General features: G+C 37.8%; 1 protein-coding gene across 1 annotated transcript in view; it reads left to right on the forward strand.

The window, feature by feature from the left end:
- The window catches only part of BRAF (B-Raf proto-oncogene, serine/threonine kinase), a 152,403-nt gene that overhangs the window by 63,937 nt on the left and 62,988 nt on the right, over positions 1-25,478 (forward strand). Inside the window, exons 2-5 of the mRNA XM_012557301.2 lie at positions 1,349-1,450; positions 11,379-11,642; positions 21,058-21,161; positions 21,980-22,082. Coding sequence (XP_012412755.2) covers positions 1,349-1,450; positions 11,379-11,642; positions 21,058-21,161; positions 21,980-22,082 — 573 coding nt within the window. The remainder of the gene's footprint in view (positions 1-1,348; positions 1,451-11,378; positions 11,643-21,057; positions 21,162-21,979; positions 22,083-25,478) is intronic.

The raw sequence follows: 25,478 nt of genomic DNA on the forward strand, positions 1-25,478 counted from the left end.
TCTTTTTCTCTTAAGGGAGTTCCCCTCTTCTCTTAATTGTCTATTTGTTAGGTGCCTTGGAGTTTATACATCTCAGAACAGTAGGATTTGAAATGGATAAGAGCTTTGCTTTTTTTTTTTTTTAATAACATGGATGTCTTAGGCATCTAGTACTGCTATAACAGAAATACTGCAAGGGGATGGTTTCTACCAACAAAAGCTTATTCTCTTACAGTCTAGTAGGCTACAAGTCCAAATTCAGGGCATCAGCTCCAGGGGAAAGCTTTCTCTGTCTGTTGGCTCTGGAGGAAGGTTCTTCTCATCAGTCTTCCCCTGGACTAGGAGCTTCTCCACGCAGGAACCCCGGGTCTAAAGGATGCGCTCTGCTCTCAGTGCTGCTTTCTTGGTAGTATGAGGTCCCCCTGTTTCTGCTTGCTTCTCTTTTATATCTCAAAAGAGATTGGCTCAAGACACAATCCAATCTTGTAGACTGAGTCCTGCCTCAGTAATATAACTGCCGCTAATCCCATCTCATCAACATCATAGAGATAGGATTTACAACACATAGGAAAACCACATCAGATGACAGAATGGTGGACAATCACACAATACTGGGAATCATGGCCTAGCCAAGTAGACAGACATTTTCGGGGACACAATTCAATCCATAACAGTGGAGAATGGTGATTTTGAGAGGGGAGGTAGGAAAGGAGAACTGGTTCTGAAGCAGATCAGTTAGGAAGAGTTCAGATAGAGGACCTGGAACTTGATTCTCTTAAAATTATCCATGCCCACCTCATCCCTGGTTACCACTGCACTTTGAAGACTTTTGAAATAAGCAGTACATATCCATATGAATTCTTATATCACCATTAAAAAGGAGTTAATATATATATGTATATGTATAATATATATGGAAAGAACACTAAAGCATATTCAATGAAGAAAGCAAGTGTTAAAATGTTTTATATATCTATAAAACACTTACGTATACTTGTGTATTTTATATATGGATGTATTTATGCTTTTTACATGAGTAAAAAGGAGAAATGGATGGATGCACACCAAACCATAAACAGCAGTGGACCTGGAAATGTGGGGAAGGTGAAAGAGATTTTCATGGTTTATTTTGAATATTCATGCATTATTTGAACCCTTTATAGTTGAAAATATATTGTATTCTACTAGTGTAGAAACAAGCCTCAAAGTGTTTAATAATTGGAGGGAAAACCACTGTACTAGGAAATGATCTCTGAGGTCTCTGTGCTCTAAGGACACTGGCAGTTACTGCAGTGTAGTTGCGACATTAGAACACTTGTAATTCACATCCTAAGTGATTTTATTTAAATTCTTTTCAAATATTTTCTAGGTGTGGAATATCAAACAGATGATCAAGTTGACACAGGAACACATAGAGGCCCTATTGGACAAGTTTGGTGGGGAGCACAATCCACCGTCAATATACCTGGAGGTGAGCTTTTGAAGACCATCTCTATAGTAATTTTGAAAAGAAAAAAAAGTGAATTTATTAAAAGCATTTGTACTAATAATTTGGGTTATCTTGGTTATTTTAGAGGATGGGATTAGAAATAGATAAGGAGAGAGAATTAGCTTTGCCATTATTATACTTCGTCGTATTGTTTTGTTTCACTTGTTACAATAAACATGTATTACTTTTGTAATTTGGGAAATGTCAAATAAAACAAAGGGGGAAGTCTTTATATAAACTTCAAAATGTTACTCCGGATTGAAAAAAAAAAAAGATTTTAAAAGAGAGAGCGTATTTGGAAGGTCAGCAAACTAGTTACCGTGTTGCAAATGGAGGGGATGTTGTAAAACCTCTTTTTTCCAGAACAAGTCCCCCCAGAATTGGTTTCTGCTTCTTTATGGGTAAAATTTGCAATCTTTAAATAGCCCAGCATTGCTTAGCTCTACTGTTTAATAGTGCCTTGAGGATTGTATCAAGCTTTGAGCATGATTGTGAATTTGTAGGGTTAGTCATTGTTCTTAATCCTATGAGGTAGTTACTATTGTAATCACAGAGAAACTTTCTTGGCATGAGTTTCCTTATGTAAGTCACTCGAGGCTCCACCGCTCGCAAGCTGTTTAGGAATCCAGGCGGTCAGGCTCTGCAGCCCACACTGCTCAGCACTCCCCTCCACAACCTTTCTCTGTGAAAGCTGGTGTCAGTGTAATTGCGGGTCACACAGGGAGATCCCTCTCAGTTACGAATGATCAGGTGACCACTTGCGAGAGATTCTTCGGCAGAGATTGACAGGCTCCTACGTTTCTGAATTAGTAACCTCATTATTCCTGAAAAGGCAGATTAAATCTCATTTCATGAGAATGTAAGTTTGTCTTGCTAAAGGAAACTTGGAAATTTGGAAGTAACAGCTAATAAACGGTTCTGTTCTTTCTCCTCTCCTTCATATGGCTTATCCCAGATCACACTGCCAGTTAATATCATTGCTAGGATTAGAATGCCTATCTGTGAGTACTAGTTAGAGTACTTTGTAATATCCTGTACTGTCTCCTTTTACTCATATGTTTCAGGAGGGCAAGCAGAGGATTCACACAGAGACTAACACTTCTAGTGAAAATAGTAATTCTTTGTTAGGCAGAATGAGACAGAATAACCAGGCATTTTTCTGCCAACATTTTCTGAGTCTTGGGAGACTTCCCCATCCTCAGATGGAAGACATTTGCATCAGTAACCATGGCTTACTCTAGGAGTGATTCACTGCCCTCCACACACACACTTCAGGCTTTGTGCTGTCTGAGGACTGATGGACATTAAAAGCAACAACATTCAGAGAACAGCAACAACAAACCTTTGAGCTTATTCTGTACCTGGCACAGTATTAAATGCATTTATTATTTAATTTAATCCTTAACAATTACCTCTGAGCTAGATACTAGGTATTTTTGTTATCTTTGTTTTACTGGTGAAGAAACAGAGGTTAAGTAACTTGCCCAAGGTTGCACGGCTAGTAAGGGGGAAAATGCATATATCTAACTCAGAAGTCTATGCTCGTGATCACTACTCTGTTACACGTTTATCGTGCCATTGCTTCTCCCACCTCACTCCCAAACAGCTCTTCTCATTCAGGCTAAATCTTTCTAATTCCTTCAGCCATTCTTAGTGGCATGATTTGTAGGCCTTTTACTAGATATATTTGGTCAGTTCCTTTTCAAATTAGACGTCCAAAATTGAACCAACTATTCAAAACAGTCAAACTAGGACAGTACACGGCAGCTCATACCTCACAGGTTACATGATTAGCATGTGGTGAAGCAGGAGATTCTGCAGAGGGTGGTATAGTATAGGGGTTAAGCTGAACTGTGGAGTCACGCAGACCCTGTGCTTGAACCCCAGCTCTGCCTTGGTTTCCACAGACAGGCCACCTAACCTTCCTATACCTCAACTCATTGGTAAAATGATACCACACACATGGTCATTGAAGGCTTGAGTTTATATTTATGAAATAGCATAGTTCCTGATACATAGTAAGTGTTCCATAAATCATCATTCATTCATTCAACAGATATTTGTTGAGTGCCTGCTGACAGTGGCACTGTTCTAGGCCCTGGGGATATAACAGTAAACAAAACAGACAAAAATCTCTGCCTTCAAGCAGCTTCTGTTCTCGTAGGGGGAAGGGGAGGGGAATGACAGACGTTAAACGTATGAACAAGTTAAAACATTGCACTGAGGGGGAGCTTGACTGGGGACGACAGGATTCTTCCCCAGGGAAAATGGACCAGCCCAAGAGAACAGACCTCTAGGCACTGCTAGCTGCAGGCCCTTTGGTGAAAAGCCAAGTCCCTCCTGATCACCCCTCAGACCCACCGTTCCGTGGGCTTTCAAGAGTCCTTAACTTTGATACATGAATGGACGGCTAAGGATAACCAGATATTTGAGGAAAGCTTTTAACAAGAAAGACAAAAGCAGAGCTAGTCAGAAGGAACTCAGAAACAGTGCAGAGCCCAGAAGAAAACTTGAAAATAACTATAATTAACCTTGAAGTTAAAAGAAAATAGAGCGCCTGCTCTTGTCTCATGGCTGTACTGAAAAAGCGGAAAGCGACAGAGAACAAGAAAGAGCTTTTGGAAATTAAAAATACTAAAGCAGGAATTTAAAATATATATAGGTATATGTGTATACTTACATGTATGTACGTATGTGTGTGAGTGAATCAATAAACAAACGTTGGAAGATAAAGTTGAGAAATCTTCCAGAAAGCAGAATAAAAACAGTTGGAAAATATAAAAGATGAGAAAAATTAGAGGGTAAATCCAGGATTTCTGTAAAAATTACAAATGCTTTTGACTATACAAAATAGAAACATCCAATAACAAGTTGCAAAAACAGGTGGAGTCCCGGTGGCATGGTGGTTAAGTGTTCGGCTGCTTACCAAAAGGTCAGCAGTTCAAATCCACCAGCCGCTCCTTGGAAACCCTGTGAGGCAGTTCTGCTCTGTCCAGTAGGGTCGCTATGAGTCGGAATCAACTCTATAGCAGCGGGTTCACGTAACAAGAAGCATGGAGGTTAGTTATTCTAAGGCTGATTCTGCAGCTCAAAGTTGTCAGACACTGGGTGGGTCTCTGCAGTCCTTTGGGCTTTTCTGTCTTGAGGAGCGCGCCCTCACCCAGTGCCTCAAAGCAGGAGGCGGGCACCAGAGAGGTTCTTTTGTGTTCCCAGCTCTTACCAAGGAGGAAAATCTTCCCCCCACCAAAGCCCCTAGAAGTCTTTCCTTTACACCTCATTGACCAGAATGGGGTCACATACACCCTAGACCATTGACCATGCTTACCTTTCCTGAAATAAGAGGCTAAAAAGTCACTTTTCCAGAGTTCACAGTTTTGCTTCAGATCAGTTTGTACACTGGCAAGTAGAAGTTGTGCAATAGTTATTTCATTTCATAGCATTTCAGCAGAAACCCCTTTGATGTTTCCATAGGAAGAAAAGTCTTTATCTCTCCCTGCTTCATCTCTTCCTTATAGCAAGGCAGAGAAATCAGTTATATCACCATCAGAAATCCTCTCCATTTTCTTTTTCTCATTATTTTAATAGAAAGCTTTTAAGTTGCTCTAGATTTTCTCCTACCAACAGATGAATAATCAATTAGTGATTATTAGATTCTGTTGATGGTAATTATGGTGAAACAAGCTATAGTAATCTAAATAAGGAATTTTAAATTTGTCTCCTCAATCTTTGGTTCCTTTTTCTCCCCGTCATTATCCAAAGGAAGAAAGATTAATTTGCTCTGAAAAGTCATTTTCCAGAGATTCTTCTTTTTCTCTCAGTTTTTCTGTATTCATTCATCCAACACATAGTTGAATGCCTTTAGGACCTGATATGTTGGAGCCCAGATGGGAAGGGATGGTGTTTTATGGAATCATTCTGCATATCTAATATGGCATTGAGTCCTGGCTACCTCAGAGTTTATGGTTGTGTGCTAGGGTCCCCTGCAGACTAATGAGGATAATAATAATTCCTGACATTATTGAGTGCTTGCTGTGTACCAGGCTCTATTTTAAGCATACAGTAGCTCATTTAATCCTCAGCCCACCCTGTGAGCTATACTTATTATTTTTATTTCTCTCTTCTAAGTGAAGGAACTGAGGCACAGAGGAGTTTAATAACCTGTTACACAACTAGTTACACAATTGAATAAGCAACTAGTAAGTGGTATAATGAAGATGTGAAGCTACACATTCTGAATTTAGAGCCTGTGCTCCTAATTGCTGTACCCTCCTTACGATGCTGACAGCGTCCTGATTTTTAGTCCATATAGGGCTCAGGGTACTGCAGAGGCATTTCATCAAAACAGATACTGTAATGAAAGGATTTCTGGAAGCTAGTTGCTTCCTGTGGGATGCAGAACAGTCCATTAAATAGCACTTACAAGAAATATGTAAGGTTTCTTTTTATCTTGTGATCAGTAAGAATAAACTTAATGAACTATAATGATGAGAAATAAATTTTTATTTCACTAATTTTTCCTATGTATTTAAATTAAATACATCCTTACCTTTTTAGTCCCATTTTTTGAGAAATAATTCACATACTATAAAATCTACTTTTTAAAAGTGTACAAATTAGTGGGTTTTGGTACAGTACATTCAGAGTTACACAACCATCACCACTATCTAATTCCAGAACATTTTCATCACCCCAAAAAGAAACCGCAGAGCCATTAGCAGTCATTCTCTCCAACCTCTGGCAACCACTAATCTTTCTGTCTCTGTGGATTTGCCTATTCTGGACATTTCATATAAATGGAATCATATAATATGTGGCCTTTTGTGACTGACTTCTTTCATTTCTTTCAAGGTTCATCTAAGTTGTAGCATATGTCAACACCTCATTTCTTTATGTAGCAGGATAATATGCCATTGTATGGATAGGTCACATTTTGTGTATCCATTCATCAATGGATGGACTTTTGAGCTGTCCGTTGAATCATTTGTCTGTTATGAACGATGTTGCTATGAATATTCGTATATAAGATTTTGTATAGAGATACGTTTTCAGTTCTCTTGGTTATATGTCTAGAAATGGAATTGCTGGATCATATAGTAACTTTATGTTTCAACTTTTTGAGGAACTGCCAAACTTCTTCAAAGTGACTGTACCATTTTACATTCTGACCACAATGTACGAGGGTTCCAGTTTCTCCATATCCATCCTAACACTTGTTGTTGTCTGTCTTTTTTATTATAGCCTTCCTAGTAGGTGTAAAGTGGTATCTCACTGTGATTTTGGTTTGCATTTTCCTGATGATTAAAGATGTTGAGCATCTTTTTAATGTGCATATTAGCCATTTATATATCTTCTTTGGAGAAATATCTGTTGAAATCCTTTGCCCATGTTTTAATTGGGCTATTTGCTCTTTTTTTTTTTTTTTTAAAGATTTCATTATTTGTTTATGTGTGTGTGTATATATAACTTTTATTTTTGGTGAAACTGTACACAGCAAAATAGGTTCCCATTCAACAGTTTCTACACATATTGTTCAATGACGGTTACATTCTTCACATTGTGTCAACCTTTTCATTATCTCCATTCCAGTTGCTCCATTCCCGTTAACCTAGTCTCACTGCCCCCCACTCCAGCCTTCTCATCTGTGCTTTAAAGTAATTGTTGACCATTTGGTCTCATATAGATGATTTTTTAAAAAACCACAGTACTCAAGGGTGATATTCTTTACTTTATGAGCTACCATTTAGTGAAAAAATGACTTCAGGAGATAGTTTCGGTTCAGGATTTAAAGTGAACTATTTGTTCTTTTATTATTGAGTTGTTAGAGTTCTTTATATATTCTAGATTCTAGACCTTTTCCAAAGTATGATTTGCAAATATTTTCTTCTATTCTGTGAGTTGTCTTTTTTCAGTTTTTTTATAATGTCCTTTGAAGCACCAATATTTTAATTTGATGAAGTCCAGTTTGTCTATTTTTTCATTGGTTGCTTGTGCTTTTGGTGTCGTATCTAAGAAACCATTGCCAAATCCAAGGATTTGAAGATTTACTCCTGTGTTTCTTCTAAGAGCTGTATAGTTTTAACTCTTACATTTAGGTGTATGATCCATTTTGAGTTAATTTTTCTATGTGGTGTTAGGTAGGAGTCCAGCTTCATTTTTTGCATGTGGATATCCAGTTGCTGCAGCGCCGTTTGTTGAAAAGACTGTCCTTTTCCCATTGAATTATCTTGGCACCATTGTTGAAAATCAGTTGACCATAAGTGGAAGGGTTTATTTCTGGACTCTCAATTCTACTTCACTGTTCTATATATCTGTCCTTATGGCAGTACCACACTAGCTTGATTACTGTAGCTTCAAACTCAACAATAAGGAAGTTATGATATGTGTCCTCAACTAGTTTATAGTTTAAGAGAGTCAAGAACTCAGCTAAATAATAACAATAATAATCACAACAAGAATTACTAGTACTACTTCTGTCACTACTCCTATTAAATACTACTAATAAAAGTATTTATTGGGTTTCGCTAGGCTCTGAAATAATTGTCTTACTTAATCGTTGTGAAATTATTTCACAGATGATAAAATTGAGCCATGTAAAGAAGAGTATGATGCATGCTCTAAAGGAGGTAAAGATAAAGGATACCCCCTTGGATTTTAACAAGCAGAGCTTAGAATTAGACTGAAAAAACAGCAAGATTTGGACAAGAGGAGATGAGGTTTTGCAAAAATTGCCTCCTGAAGAAGTGGTATCTGGTATCTGCACCATCTTGAAGGGCCAAAGGAATTTCATTGTTGTTGATGGTGGTGGTGGTGGTGGTGTCCACTCATGTAGGAGTGACTTGATCACATTTGTTTGGTACAAAAACAGGGAAAGGAAAAGTTGGAAGATAAAAGAGAAAATGGGGATAACAATGGACCCAGCCACCATGGAAGAGGCCTAAACACCCGGTGCTAGCACTGTATTGAGAGTGGAAGAGGGATGGGGAAGGATGTGAGGAACTGGTTAGATACAGAAGTGTAGGGGAAGCTTTTGTTTGATGACTTTGATCTTCAGAATAAATTTGAAGATAATAACTATTTTCAGAGTGAATTAAAGGTTGTTGGGGAATGAAGGTAGGAACCAGAGAAGAATAGGACAGGTTTGCAATAAGCAGTGTGAAGAATGCGATATAATGCTAAAAGTAAGTCATATTAAACAGACAGTACTATGAAGGTCTAGGCAAGGCTTAGTTTCACGAATTGGCAATGGCACCAGTTGTCCTCCTGTTATTATTTTTTTCCCAGCAATATGTGGTAACCAGAGAGAAAGAATGGAATAAGGGCTTACCCTCAGTTGGGATTGGGCAAGCTAGTTGGTGAAGGAACAAGTATTAGCTAGGGAATCTAAGATGCTACCAGTGGCGTTTTTGAGCTGGTGAGCCACAGAGTATGGGTAGGAAGACAGCAAAGTCTCATGTACGAGAAACTGGTTGAGGGGTCAGTGCTGACCGTGAGCAGATTAATGTGGGAGTGAGATGGAAGTTTAAGAAGGTGGGCGAAGTGTGTGAGTGCAGGGTGTGGGAGGTTCCAAATTGCAATCTGATCTTCTCTTGGAACTTTTTGCAAAGAAGGGAGAGGTGGCTGTCTCTGGGTCTTAAAGATGAGATGACAGGTTTCGATAACTATGAGGCGGGAGTGATAAAAGTGTAGTCAGCATCCACGTTAAATGCAGCGAGGATACTGGGCCAAGCCCAGTACAAACCAGGTAGGCCAGTTCCTTGGTAGATTACATTTGTGAGGATGGAGGGCGGTGGAGTAAGCAGATGTTTGTACTTAAGAAAAGGAAGAGCTATTGATAAACATGGTGAAATAATAGTTTGTAATCCATAATGGAGGGAACTGTATCTTTTCAAAACTTAAGCCTAACGTTTTGATAAGGAAATGGCATTTGGAAGATGTGTTGTTTTCATTCATAGCTTTTCCCAGGGCTAACTTTGTGTAGAAAATGGACATGCTTGGATGACAGTAAGTAGGTAAGGTTTGATCTATCCAAGAAGGAGCCTTTGTGTGCCAAGCTGCATGTCTGTAATCTCCAAGGGGTAGGATTGTGTTGGTCTGATTTATTTTTGTGTTCTGAGCCCCAAGCAGTGCCAGACATACGTATGCTCAACACATATTTACGGAATGATTGAAGGCTCAGTAAATGGATCTGGTTGAAAAAGCTCTCTTAAGTAATTGGCCCGTGAAATGGAAAGCTAAATAGAAATACAGCTGAGGAAATTTTGACTTGATTTGTTTATAAAACCCTGATCTGCTGTGAAACATTTCTGGGTCAAGCAAGGCAACTAGTAGGTTGTAAAGAAAGAGAGGGCATTTTGATGTGATTTTGATCCCTTAGCTCAATAGCTCATTTTGCTCTTTTCCCTACCTGTCCCCCCCAACCCCCCGCAAAATTTCATGGTAAGACCTAGCATAGCAGGCTCCAGGGCCTTTATGAAAGTGAAATTTCCCTTTCAGTGTCCTCTGCCTTTGATGATTCTCTTGCCTGGAGAGTGAAGTTCAGACTTCAGAGCATGGCATGCTCACTCGCTACAGGCCTGGCCCCTTCCCACCTTTCCAGTCTTAGTATTTATTGTGTACCTATTCTTCATTTAAATTCCACAGACATTCATTGATTTTCCTGCTGTGTATGAGATCCAGCTATGCCAGTCTGTAGTTACTCCTCCATATATTGAGTTGTCTCGCCTTCTTCACTTTGTCATAGAATTTCTCCTACACACAGGGCTCTCCTGCCCACGTCCTCCATTGTCTAAATGCCAGCCTTCCAAGACCTTCCTCCTTTCTTCATCCTCACCTTGTATCAAAAAGGTTCTTTGTTTATTGCTCATATATAGCAGTTACACAAATAAAAACGCATCCACCTGCTTCTCCACGGCCTGATAATAAGCTCCCTTCCTCCCTGGTTCTCCTTTGTAGGCTTTCATAAATGTTTCTAGTATTGCATTTAGTTGGGATGCTGGGGAGAAATAGGGGACCATGGTGTGAGCGATCAGATTACCATTGACTGAATGAACCATGGACGTGAATGTTCCAGTTCATCCCATCTCTTCATTTTCCATATCACTCTGCTCAAGATTCTTCTTCCTTTTAGAATCTGATCTCATGTATGGTCATTTAACTCCATGGTCTCAGTGAGCTGGAACTTCTGGAATGATACCCTGGTGGATAATGGCCCCAGAATTTCTTGACTACAAGGTGTGAGCCACTTCTCAAATAAAATTGTATTCTCCAAGTATTGTATCTGAAGGGAAGGAGGTCATCAGAGACCCATAGTGAGAACAATGAAGTATTTTAACTGACAGCTATTTCAGAAATAAGATGGCAGCGACACATCTTCTAAGCCCTGTTAAGGAGATTTTGGTGGTAATGATGAGATCTGGCACTGTGTACCTGAGTCTTGTTTTTTGACAAATCTCACTCGAACATCCCAGCTCTTGTTCACATTCTCCTTTTTCTAATATTTATCTTCAAGTGTGTAGTGTTTATGTGTGTAGTAGGAAACCTTGTATGCTTACATCTTTTCAAAAAAAAAAAACAAATAAAATACAATTTTAATGGGAACGGGGCCACTTTGACGTAGTATAGCATTTTATCTTATTTTAGGCATGTGGTTTGGGAGGTCAGTTGCGATTTGAATATATGTATGTATGTCAGTTTTTCAATGTCATGTGGTATTTTATAACAAAAGATTTATTGATTTAAAGGTAAAAGTATTCGTATATAGTATCTCCTGCACTTATTTTGTAACTTGTAACTTGACACTCTGTTAGCTAGATTATAAAGAGGTTATAATCAAAAACTTAAAACTTCATATTTCTTTTTGCTGCTGTGGGGACAGAGCCCAGATCCAATGTAAGTCTGCTTTGTTTCGTAGGCCTATGAAGAGTACACCAGCAAGCTGGATTCCCTCCAACAAAGAGAACAACAGTTATTGGAGTCCCTGGGGGATGGAGCTGAGTTTTCTGTTTCTAGCTCTGCATCAACGGACACCGTTACATCTTCTTCCTCTTCTAGCCTTTCAGTGCTGCCTTCATCTCTTTCAGTTTTTCAAAATCCCACAGATGTCTCACGGACCAACCCCAAGTCACCGCAAAAACCTATTGTTAGAGTCTTCCTGCCCAACAAACAGAGAACAGTGGTGAGTCAACTTTTAACATGATCATTTTGCTGTTCCTTTCTTTTTTTTTTTTAAAGAAAGAATAGTTTTTGAAAATGAGGTATATTATCACTTATACTCAGAAGTTATACAGACAGAAGCATTCATTTCCAACAAGAATGAAAAAGACACAGTTATTTGGTGCCTATATTCCTGGAACACACCTACTGTCTTTATTATCTGATTTGACATTTGAATCTATCTACCAAACTTGAACCATACAAAGTCTGAGTACTAATTCAGAATCAGTTTAAGACTTAAGCTTCTTTATTGTCTGTTGCATGTCAGATAAGATTCATTCTTTAGCCTTCAGAAATACCTATTGTGATTTATTATCAAATGTTGAATTTTCTGTATGCTTGGTATTTATTTCCTCTGTCTACATAACTTTTGGTTGTTGATCATTAATTCCACCATTAGAAAAGACTACCATGGATGATCTGTAATCCTCAGGTGTAACAAGTATTGTCAGTTGACTTAATAAATAATGTGTCAGTATGCATCGTTACTTTTTAAATATATACAGTTGCTTTTGATATCAATAAAAAAATTCATTTACCCATACAACTGAAATCAAAGTCATTTTTAACTTTTTTCTCAACTACAGAAATTAAAAATGTAACTGCTGTCATTCAGGGTTCCAAAAATTCTTTTTTGCCTTAAAAATAAAATTTATTATAAAGGCGTCATACTCCCAAAAGTTAAGGATTACTGCATGAGAGAATTAGACTGGAAAATTAATGAAGTTGCCAACCATAAGCCTGTAGTTTTGATGTTACTTAGGAAATCTGTGTTAAGTAGGTGTTCGTTATCAAGGAGATATTTACTGATACTCTTCTGCCCTTTCTTCCATGAACAGTCAAGAGTTGGTTGTAATAAAATAGACTCTTGATTATTCGTGATGCAGAATTATAGAGGGTTATTAAAGTTATTAGTATATTTATTTACAAAATTCAGTTTTCCTCCTTGTCTTTCTAGAGCAGAATGAAATTAAAATTATTTTCCCTGTTTTAAGATAGGGAATTACTACACAGTATCCTTTCCAAATATTGCCCCAGAAAGGTTAATTAGAACTCAGATCTGAAAGGGATGGGGAAGAGCTATAGATGGCATTCTTGGGACTTGGGAGTTTTTAAATACAGATTGAATATCAGATATTATTATAGAATTGTTAATTTTCTTAAGTGCGATAATGGTAATGTGATTATTTAGGAGAATGTCCTTAAGAACTACATGCTTAAGTATTTAGGGGTAAAGTGTTAGGATGCACGTGACTTTTTCCTTTTTTTTAGCTGTAGCTTACGAACAGTAAAGTGTGCACATCTACTAGCACTTGCAGGGGTTCTGCTGTGCCCTCTCCTGCTCACTCCCCACCCTCCAGAGTAACTACCATTCTGACTTCTGTCACAATAAATTAATGTGGAACTTACTTTCAAATGGTATGACAGAAAACAAAATGGAGAGAGAAAGCAAATATAGAAAAATAATACGAATTTTAGAATCTGAGTAGAGAGAATTTGGATGTTCATTGTACCATTTCTTCAAATTTTCTGTGTGTTTGAATTTCATAATAGAATTGGAAAATTCAGACAACATAGAATAAGGAAAAATAGAAAGTTCAAAGGAAACAGTTGTCACTAGAAACAAAAATACTAACGAACGTACTGATACTGATTGAGGAAGTAGTAAGATAACACTTTAAATAAAATCTCAACATGCCAAGCTAGTTCCAGTATATTACTGTTTATTTTTAAGAACTCAATGGATGAAGTAAAAAAAGTAGATGAAACCCAACTGAGGGGAGAATTAGTGAACTCTGGAAAGCAAGGAAAGTGAGATGTGGAAAATATAAAAGAAAGGCTAAGAGGCAAGAAGAGTAGGATGAGCAGGTTCATTGTATACCTAAAAGAAGTTCCAGAGATAAGAAAAGAAAGGAGTAGAGGCAAAACTTGAAGAAATGGTGGCTAACATTTGTGAAAGATTTGAGTCTAAAGATTCTGGAAGCACAGGCCTTCAGTTGCATACATAAATTTGAATCCACACTTACTGGACATAATAAAATGAAAGAAGATTGTTCTGAAAGCATCTAGGAAAAAAAATTATCAAAAGAATTACAGTTAGATTACCAAAAATTCCTCCATAGTGGCTGCAGAAGCCAGAAGACAATAGAACAATATACTCAAAGTGCCGAGAGATGTTTGTAAATCTCAGCTAAGCTCTGAGTTTAGCTGGCTAGCTCAACTGTGAGTGAAGGCAGAATAAAGGCCTTTCCAGACGAGGAGTTTACCTTTCACAAGTTCTGGTTGAAGGAACTACCTAAAAAGGTTTACTTTAGGAAGAAAATTGAGCACAGAAGGAAGGAATGAGAAGTAAGAACTGAACCTAAAACTATAAAGCTTATAGAAGAAAACCTTTGTGACCTGGCGTGTGGCAAAGATTTCTTAGACGTGACACAAGAAGCACGGTCCATAATGAACAAATTGATGAATTGGACTTCATCAAAATTAAAAACTTCTGGTCTTCAGAAGACGGTGGTAAGAGAAAGAAAAAGATAAGCCACAGATAGGGAGATACTCTTTGCAAAGCACATACCTGATAAGGACATGTATCCAGAAAATGTAAAGAACTCTCAAAACTCAATAATAATTCAACTTTTTACAGGTGTACAACTTACTGACAGCAATTACAGTAATCAGCTGTGCAACCCTACCCTTAATCAGTGTGATTTTTCCATCACTGTTGAATTGGCAAAAGTTGTGTGATAGATAATTGGCAATGACAAAAAAAAAGAGTAGCTGCTGAGGCTGCTTATGGACACTTTCCTAGTGGGAGATTTCAGCACACTCATTCCAGTAAGTGATACATCAAGCAGACAGAATGGGTAGGATAATAGAAAACCACAATTTTGGAAATTTGAAGACACTTATAAATAACTCATGCATCAGAGAAGAATTCTAATAGAAAGTAGAGAATATTTAGAACTGCATAAATAACAAAAATATTACATAACAAAACTTGTGGGATACAGATAAAGCAGTGCTGAAAGGAAATTTATAGCTGTAAAAGCTTATATATTATAAAATAAAAACTGAAAAGTAATGAGTTAAGTGTCTTAACTTAAAAAGTTAGAAAAAGTATAACAGCATCAATTAAAAGAATGTGAAAAAGAGGAAAAAACTGAAATAGAAAACAAAATTACAATAGTTACCAGCAGAATAAATGATGACTATTTGAAAAGACTTCAATCTAGCAAGAATGAAAAAGAAATAAAGAGAAAATGGAAGTAATGGAAGAAATGATAAAGATGCCATTGCTGCCATACAGTAGAGATTTGTTAAAATTGAGTACAATGAACAACTTTATATAGAAAGAAATTAGGAAACTTTAAGTAGGTTATTGACTGGAAAAGTATTTCCATACTGAATCAGAAACAAACAGAAAACTTGAATAGGCCTGTGTCTATTAAAGAAATAACCTGTGAATATTCATGTCTAGTTTTACAGGTGCAAATTCTACAAGACATTTAAGGAACATAGATTTCTAGTCATACACGAGTTTTACAGTTTCTTAGAAAAGTAAGAGAGAACACTTCCTACCCCAGTTCATGAGTTTGTATATCTTGGTTCTAAAACCAGACAAAGATTATTTGATGACAGAAAATTAAAGGTTAATTTCATTTGTGGACATATTTTCAGAAGTTCTTAATAAAATATCGGCATACTGAATCCAGTACTATATATATTAAAAGAGTAATAATTATCCCAGGAATGTAGCAGTAATTTTTAGAAAATCAATCCCATTCCAATTAGCAGATTAAAGGAGAAACACTGTTATACTCCCTCTCCAGCTGTGTGTATCTGTAATAACAGCCAGTATTTTTGTTTTTTCATTTGTAAAGTAGTATGATAAACTGTATGTAATGCTCAGCATCTTGTCTTTTTTATTCAAAATTATAATTTTAAGGTATATGTATGTATATGTTGATACATACAAATCTAGTTCATTCAGTTTAACTACTATCCAGTATTCTGACTTCTGAATATACCACCATTTATTATCCATTCCCTTGCTGATGGTCTTGTTTGTTTGTTTGTTTTTACAAACAGTGCTGAAATGAACATCCTTATACAGTACTCTTTGTACTTACGTACATAAGTTACAAGCCCAGAAGTGGAATTCCTGGGGCATGGGTTATATACATTTGGTTCAAAGGTTGAAAAGAACTCAGATCTGAAAAGTATCTAAAACTTCTGAATTAATTTTAGTGTCTGCAGGATGGAAGGTCTGTGAGATCATCTAGAGAAGTGCTTAACCTTTCGATGTTCTGTGGTTTTGAAAGAATGAGTCTTTGGGCTTACCGTAGTCTGAGGTTTATAAACAAATGTCTGTTGATCGTACATAAGATAAATGAAAGGAAGGACAAGGATGCTTTAAAGTCATGCCCTGGTTGTAATTAAGCCAGAAATGCTTATGAAATGGAAGGACTAAGGAGAAGCTACGTTGTTGTTTTAGTCGGTTGAGGGGGAAGAAACATGTAAACAGCTAATACCAGAAATTTTAACTCTGTTACTAGTGCAGATACATAGTGTTAACAGAATAGGTTGAGACTAAAGGAACATCTTTAGATTACAGTCTATGATAGAATCCCAGGTAATACCCTCCTCCCCCTTTATTTTTAGCAGCAGCAAAGCAGAAACCTAAGCTCTTCAAGTGATGTCTTTGTAGACAGGAAGAATAGTGTTTTTTGCATATGGTTTACAATTTGTGAAAACACTCTTACATCCTCTGCTTTGTGCTTTACGGCAACTTTGTGAGGTAAAGTCCGGTGGAGAACAGTATCAGCTCATGTTAGTACTGAAATGACTGTGTTTAATTTTAATAAAGTAGCTGTGGAGCCCAGGACGTTCATGACTCCTGAGTTCTATTGTTAACTTTTGGCAGCAACGAAAGGGCTTCTTTATTGGTTGCTAGGTAAGTATTTTTTCTCCCTTGGGGGACTAATGAGGTAATTGATTACTTTTGATTTTTTTTTTTTTTTTTTAGGATCAGCAATTTAGCATAAAAGACGGACCAGTTATCACAAATCCTGTGGTCACTGATTCTTTGCTAGTTGAATTTCAACTTGACCAGGACTCATACTTAATTCTAAAATTGCTTTTACCTTATGTGTGTGTGTGTGTGTATTTGGTATAAGTAGCCTCTTCTTTTTACTTTAATATTAAAGACTGTGTTGTAAGTAGATCATATCACATTTTTCCTTGGAAACAACATTACGATCAGTGTAACAATCCTGAACAAGGACGTGACATCAAGATAAATGATCAGGAAGCTATCAGTTTAAATTTATGCTCAAATTCCGTGTATCAGCATGTATATTCTGTGCCAGTTGGTACAAGGAGGTCTCAGGAGTACTTCTGTGTCATGAGCACTTAAAGCACATAATAAAGTCTGCACTGTAAACATTTTAAACTACCAAATTAATCTACCAGTTCAGATAATTAAACATATAACAATTTTGATGGCCACCTGAACTTTAGAAGGACTTCTTTACAGATTTCAAAAACTTTTTGTTGAAGATTTTAAACATACATAGAAGTACACTACTGTAATGAACCATCATGAACCCACAATAAAAGATGATTTTTAATTCACTTTGAGAACTGATGTGTGAAAGTTTGGACTGATGCATTTTGTTTTGGTCTGAATTTCCCTTTGGCAAACATTCAGATGATTCCATTGACTGTAGCTCTTTTCTTTGTTCAAACGTAGGCTGCTTGTTTTTTTCTTCTTTGAAAGAAAAATTCTTGCTGCTTTGACAGCCTCATCAAGGACATTTAATTTGGGGGTTTGGAGGAGTGTTATAGACCTGGTTCTTTTGAATATATCTTTTTAGTCTTCCCAGCCTTAAAATATCAGACAACTCCCCCCGCCCCTTTTTTCTTTTTGAATAGGTAGTACTTTGACGTGGTAATGACTTCAAGAAATCTTGTTCCTACTCCTGCCCCTGTACATCCAATCTCCCCTACCCCTGCCCCTGTACGTCCAATCTCCCCTACCCCTGCGCCTGTACATCCAATCTCCCCTGTCCCTGCCCCTGTACAGCCAATCTCCCCTACCCCTGCACATCCAATCTCCCCTGTCCCTGCCCCTGTACATCCAGTCTCCCCGTCCCTGCCCCTGTACATCCAGTCTCCCCTGTCCCTGCCCCTGTACATCCAGTCTCCCCTGTCCCTGCCCCTGTACATCCAGTCTCCCCTGTCCCTGCCCCTGTACATCCAATCTCCCCTGCCCCTTTTAAGTAACTACACTTACAGAGTTTTTTGTTTTCTTTTCTCCATCTGTCTGTCTTTGCTTCCTTCCTTCCTTCCATACTTTCAGTGTTTGTTTAGATATAAGCAAATAGAAATATATGTCCTTACTTCCCTGCTCGTCTTCATACTGCCTTTCATACAGAAGGCATCATGCTGTACGTATGGTTCTGTTATTTGCTTTTAACGCTTATGTAAAGCATCCTGGAAATTTTCCATTTCCATACATGGAGAACTTACATATTCTTTTTTATAGCTGCATTTCCGTTGTATGGATGAACCATGGTTTATTTAACCAGTGCTGTATCTGTAGGCCCTCCAGTTATACCCAGACTTTGCTGTGCAGTCAGTACTGTAGTGACTAACATTGCACGTATGTTATTCGTATGTATTACAGGTATATCTGTGAGGGAAATTTCCAGAAGTAGGCTTGCCCAGATCAAAGGGAGATTTACATTTGTAACCCTGATAGATAGTGCCAAATTTCCGTTCATAGGCCTCGCTTAATTTTGCTATATTACCCAGTGGCTCCACAGGAGAAAGACTTGGCGATCTGCTTCCATAAAGATTACAGCCTAGAAACTAGAGGGCATTTCTCCTCTGTTACACAGGGTCACTATGAGTCGGCATCAACTTGACGGCACCCAGCAACAACCAGCAGTGTATGAAATGCCCGCTTACGCATAGCCTCATCAATAGAGTATATTGGCACACTTTGGGTTTTTTGCCAATCTGATGACTGAAAATATCTTGGCAGGTTTGAGTTTGCTTTTCTCTGAATGAGGTTGAATACCTTGTCATATGTTTGAAGGCCATTTATGTTTCTAAACTGTCTTTCATGTCCTTTGCCCATTTTTCTGTTGGATGGTTAGTCTTGATCTCACTTTGTCAGGGGCTCTTTATATATCAAGAAGATTATATGTGCAGTTTGCGTTTGTCTTTTGACTTTGCCTATAGTGTGTTTGTTTGTTTTGCCATACGAAAGAGTTCTGTGTTTTTTTAAAAGTAGTTGAATTTAATAATTTCCTTTTATGGCTTCCAGATTTTGCATCGTCACTAATGGCCTTTTTCTCTTGAAGGTTATAAAGAACCTTGCCCAGGTTTTCTCTAGCGCTTCTATGATTGGTCCCTTCCTTCCTTTCCTCTCTCCTCGCTTTCTTTCCTTCTTTCTTTCACTGTTTACATCTATGATCCATTTGTAGTTTGTCCTGATGTACAGTATGAAGCGTGTATGAACTTTTTTTTTCTATATTGATTTCAGTTGTCCCAAAATCAGTTGTTAAGAAGTTCATCTTACCCTATTTCAGATGCTGCCTTTACCGTATCCTAATTTCATTTATATGTTAAGGTCTGTTTGGTCTTTCTATTCTGTCCCATTGGTCTGTCCATCTATTGCACAGACTATCATGAAGGAGCAAATAGTACAAAAATTCAGCCTACTGGAGTGGGTGAGGAAGGACAGGTTAATGACTTTGCCTTGTTGGTAGAGTGGGAAATCACATTCCTGCCTGTTGATGAAACATGCACACCCCTTGGCATCAGTGTGTGCAGAGGAGAATAGGGAGGTAGCCATACTTAAGAATGGCATTATTGGAGTGCATGAGGGAAATGTCCAAAGAGGCGGAGGGGTAAACATTGATGGCTTTGTATGCCTTATTATGAAATTTGAATTTTATCCTATAAATAATGGAAAATTTAAAGGAGTCTGTATAAGATTGTATTTTAGGATGGGGTTCTAAGTCTGAGCTCCTCAGCAGTCCACAGACGGGCTTCAGGGTCCATGACCCTCTGAAACTCACACACAGTTAGGAATGCCTTCTTCAGAAAGATTTCTATGATAACATGGGATAGGGGAGATTGAGTGGGATTTAAACTAAAGATAGGATCACCAATCAGGAAGTCTTTGCATTCGTGTAGGCAGAAGATGAGTGGCAAAGGGAAGGAGTGAGCTTTTCCTTCAGTTCATTATTTTCTGGAGGGTACCAGTCCAGTCTCTTTTTGAATATTTCCAGTGATGAGCCTACTCCCTCATAACAAACTTGTCCGTTGCTGGATAGTTTTAATGGTTACATTGAGCTAAAATCTGCCTTCTGTTACTTCTAACCATAGGTCCTAGCGTAGTTTTCTTAATTGTTCCCTTTTCAAAATACTATTTATATTTAGCAGTTTCTGTGGCTCCGTTTTTCCCCTCTAGCCTAAGAGTCCCAGTTTATTTGGAAACTTTTAGTTTGCCAAGTACTTTAGTGATTTAAGAGTGGAACATTTAATTTTATTGTTATTAACTGCACACACAGACACACACCCCCAGTAAAAACTGTGCACCTGCCCTCACACTGTCTCACTGTAGTGCACACTGTTCTGTCAGAAGTTTTACTTACATATTCGTCACATGGGCCTTGGACGGGGTAGGAGAAGGCCAGAGACTGGGATAACTTACAGAGAAAAATTCTTTCTTTTACCTGTCTTTCCACCGCCTTGGACCAGTTACTGTTGCCAGGGATTCAAAAAACTGATTAGCCAGCTTAGGTCGGCTATACCTCTCTCGTACCACATGGATTTCAGGGAAGGCCAGGCTCCCAGAGAAATGGGGTGCTAGGCAGCTAAACCAGTATCACTTGCACACACCAAGATAGGTGTTTTCTTCCTGCCATGGTGAGAATCAGTAAGAAGTCCCTAAGGACCCTCAGTGTGATCGAAAGATAATACATTTCTCAGCTGTCAGCAATGTGGGATCAAAATGGATTTTGCTTTAAATGTTGGACTCTGTTGTTTCTCAGTGGTAGGTACATAGGAGTATGTTCTATTTTTCTATTCTTTTTAAATGTTTGAAATATAATTTCAGTAAAAGACTAAATAAAAATTTTGCTTTGATTCAAGTTGGTGAGTAATAGATACTTGGTTCATAATTTCCCTTTAATGTTAAGTTAGCTCTAGAAATGATGCTGTATCTGATACAGTAATCCACATGACATTTTAAAGGTGTGATATTGTGAAGGTAAATCGTTGAGTTTTTTTGTTTTTGTTTTAATGATGTGTAAAAAATATAATTGATTACCTTTGTCTCATACCGTGTATTTATGACACCATAGGTGCCTGCAAGATGTGGTGTCACCGTCCGGGACAGTCTGAAGAAAGCACTTATGATGAGAGGTCTGATCCCAGAGTGCTGTGCTGTTTACAGAATTCAGGATGGGTATGGTTTGGATGTGATGTGAAATTTTAGATTTAAAAAAAGGGAAAAAACCACAGACGTCAAACCTTGGGGTCTTCTGTAGGGTCTTTACCCAAACCTAGGGGATTGAAAATCAACTTTAGAGAAAAATATTAAATATTAAGTTAACCTAAATAAATCTTGTAGAGCCTTTGAGGAGTTAACATCAAATAATTTTGTGTGACTATGGTGCTTATTACTCTGACGAAATGACTTTATTTGGAGTTTGAAGTTCTTACGATTTTTGAGCCATATGAAATGTGACTTATCTGGATGAGGGACCCCCCCCCCATTTTTAATACAATCTCATAGTTTCACAAAAGGCTTACAAAAATTAACATTTTATACTGAACTGTTTTTCTTTTAAGAAGTATCTAACATTGTGCCAAAGCCCCCAGATTTTGAATCCCTAAAACAAAAAATCCTTTTTGGGGCAAGCTGTCCCTCAAGTACTCTTTTTCTTTGAACGAATAGATAAGTCCATACTTGTGATTTTTTTTTTTTTTTTTGGGACCCCAGGAACAATCCATTTTCTGCTGTTGTAGGTCTTTTCTGGAGCTGACTTGAAGAAAAGAGTACATCTCTTTACCCTGCTGTTTGTCCAAGAGTGATACATTTATTTGGGGTAAACTTAAAAATTAATTTATTGCCATTTAAATTTCTAACGATGGAGCACCAGGGAGCCAAACCTCCCTCACTATTACTAGCCCCTCAATAACCAGTCTTCATATCTTCAGCATGAGGTTCATGAAGAGTTCTAGGTCTGCTAACCAAGAAAGGTCTGTGTCTACGCTTTTCAGAGAGAAGAAACCAATTGGCTGGGACACTGATATTTCCTGGCTCACTGGCGAGGAGTTACATGTAGAAGTGTTGGAGAATGTTCCACTCACAACACACAACTTTGTATGTACCTTTAAAATGTTCACGTTCTCATGAAGGAATTCTTATTCATGAACATGAAAGATCAGTGAATAATTTTGGAATTGACATTTTACCAAAGTTGAAAATCAGTTCTCTTCTTTAAAAACTTGTATTTAAACTGTGAAGTTTTATTTTAATTGTTATACTATCTTTTTAATTTTAAAAAGCAATGCATGTCATTATTAAAAGGAAATTGGAATGGTACAAAAGTATGTAAAGTGAAAATACCCTCCTAGAGGTAAATTTGTTAATAGATTATTCTGTAGTCTTCCAAACTTTTTTCTAGATACACGCACACATGTGTGCTTGTACCTGTAAACCAGAAGTTTTCTCCTTTTTCTTTTGTTTCCCCCACCCCCTTCCCCTTCATTTCATTCCATTTTTTTTCCCTTCCTTAAACCAAGAACAGAGTCATGCTCAGTATGATATTCTTCATCTGTTTTGTTTTAATTCAGCAATACATCATGAATCTCTTTCCATGTCAGTATAATCTAGCTTTATTTTTGTAATGATTTCATATTAGTCCATAAGAATGGGAATTTGGTCTATTTAACCATCCCTCAATTAATAGACATTTAAGTAGTGGTTTTACTCTTTTGCGTACAGGGCTAAAAGGAATTGTTATGTAGACATCTTGACACACTGTGCAATAGCTGAGTATTAAACTCTTCCTTTATCTGGTTTTTGTATTTGCTAGACTCTAGCATAAGCTAAGTGTCACCAGCATGAGGCCTGGAAAGGGGGGCCTTTCCACCTTAGAGGGATGGATACAGTTCCCGCAACTCAAGAGCCTGTTCTCCAAAGGGTAGGCAGAAACCAGAAGTAGAGTGCTCTGTAACGCAGGAGTGTATTTCTTACTATTCTATGTATATGGCATTTTGACCATAGTTTATCCTTTTCTAGAGGGATAGTTATTGCTCCCCTTTCAGCTTCACCTATCTTCCCACGTGCCTTTTGGTTAGTCCCACTGGACACTTAAAGCAGAGGATTGAGGAGTTGATTTTCTTGCGGGGAGGTGTCTGTGCTTCGGGGTCTCCGTTAGTGGTGAATACTGAGATCAGGTTTGTGTTTCAATAAATAAGGCATCTTAGGTTGAGTGTAAGATACACTTAACATCAATCAAATTTAGTGTGTAGCACATGGTTTTATAATGTTGAGCTAGGAAGTTCATTAGTATTGATTTTTTTTTAAACTTGTAGAATTTTGAGTGGGTAAATCTTTTAGGATTTTTATCTTAAGTTTTTAAGAATCCCAGAACAGTTGAGCCTACATTTCATGGGGATACACTCTTTTTCTTAGTGACTGTTCTTAGCTAAAAATTGGATATGAGGGGGGGAAAGAAGATCCAAGTTGGGAAGCATGAGAAAATAGTGGTAAAAGTGCCTCGGAAGCTCCTCTCCAAAAGAGGAGAGATAACCCTAACTTCCGATGAGTTCCAGAGTGTGGAAATCCTCAACACAATTTGAGACCTGCCAGTACATCTGTATTGAGCACCTCTAATTTGCCCACACTGTGTCTGACAGGGGATATAACAACAAATAAGAACAACCAGATCCTTGCTTAAGAATAGAGAGACAGATAGTTTAAGAAGAAATCTCTGGAAGCACTCTTAATTATTGTGTATGTATGAAGTAGTATAGGCACACAGAGTAGAGACTTCTGACCTGGCCTTTGAAGAGTCAGGAAGGTTCCCAAAGGAAGAAGCATCTCAGCTAAGGCCCGATGGATGAGTAGTAAGTAGCGAGTAAAGACTGAAGGGAAGCGTACTCTAGGCAGAGGGAACAGAAGGAAAGCATGTTGCCTTCGAAGTTTTGAACGAAGTGGAGAAGGGATGGCACAAGGTTGGGGAAAGGACGTTACAGTGCAGCAAGAACTAAGGGTGGAAAGAGTCCAGCTCATGAACGGCCTGGTGAGCCACGTTAAAGACTTGGACTTTCCCCAGAAATACATAGTTTGGGAATATAAGTCAATGACAGGAAGACCACAATTGAGCAGAATAATGAAGGAAGAGAAATTGAGGGCCAGTAATATGAGTGGCTAGCAAAGAGGTTCAGATGCCTACAAAATGCGGATGCTGTGAAAACATGTTTTTCTGTGCACTAGTTTCTGATATTCTGCTAGCATTTCTTATGCTGGCAGTATAAAAGATGCCACTGCTAAAGTAAAAATGATATTAAAGAGATTATATAGAGAGACAAATGGAAAACGGGCAGAGCTAGAAAAGGCAATTGCCTGAAAAAAAAAAGTGAGCTATTGGGGCGTTGGGGGTGGGGGGGACACAAAATACATAGAAAAAAATATAAAACGAGTCATTTTAAAACTATCGAAATTTTCTTAAAAAGCCAGAATGGATTTTTGACCAGGATATCATTTTCTTGATGAGACATTCTTTTTTAAATAACTTTTGAAATACTTTTTTATTCCATATTTATTGAAAATAGAGTTTGATAAACTATGGGTGTTGAAGTCAACTTAATGGATCCTGAAAACCATTTTAAATGTAATAGAACAGAAAATTCTAATGTATACCATGTATAGTCAGAGTTAGTATTGTTATATGAATACAAGTATGTACTGGGGCATACGTAAAATATATTTCTTACCGTTGTTTGTGGTCAAAACTGTTTGAGGAACTGAGATGAATTCAGAGTATACAGCAAAGAACAAAAAAAGAATTAGAAGTTACCCATGCTCTCACCGCTCTGAAATAGCCATTGTTAACCTTTTGCTATTTGTTTATCCTTCTTATGTTTTCTGTTTATTATGTACCCCAAACAAACACTTTTTAAACCATTTCTGGCTTTGGTAGTTATCAAGGTAGAGTCTCTCTAGCACAGGTATGTTTATGTGGCCCAGGTAGGGATACCATTTGCCTTTTTGACATGGAGTTCTTAACACGTTGCCCTTAAGTTTCTGAATAGAGAAAGGCTCACAAATAATTGTAGGTTGCCTGAAAGTTCTAATTCTCTAACAAATGGATTAGAAGTACTTGTTATTTTCTTTTAGGGAGCCCCTTATCCTACTCAGAAACCCTGGTGGTGGTGTGGTTAAGAGCTGTGTTTGCTAACCAGAAGGTTGGCAGTTTGAATCCACCAGGCGCTCCTTGGAAACTCTGTGGGGCAGTTCTGCCCTGCCCTATAGGGTTGCTATGAGTCTGAATTGACTCGATGGCAACAGGTTTGTTTTGGTTTTTTTGTCCTAGTTAGTGAGATTAGGAAGACTTATTCTGATTTTCATGATTACATACTAGTTTTAGTCTTTTCGAAATAATTGTTTTTGCATTTTTATCCAGGTAGTACATGTATATGGTTTTTAAAATAGGGGCAGAGGGCCTATAAAGGAAAGTAACCCACTGCCCTGTCACTTGCTAGCTTCTAG

This window comes from Trichechus manatus, unplaced genomic scaffold (assembly GCF_000243295.1).
Source record: "Trichechus manatus latirostris isolate Lorelei unplaced genomic scaffold, TriManLat1.0 scaffold00093, whole genome shotgun sequence".
NCBI lineage: Eukaryota > Metazoa > Chordata > Mammalia > Sirenia > Trichechidae > Trichechus > Trichechus manatus.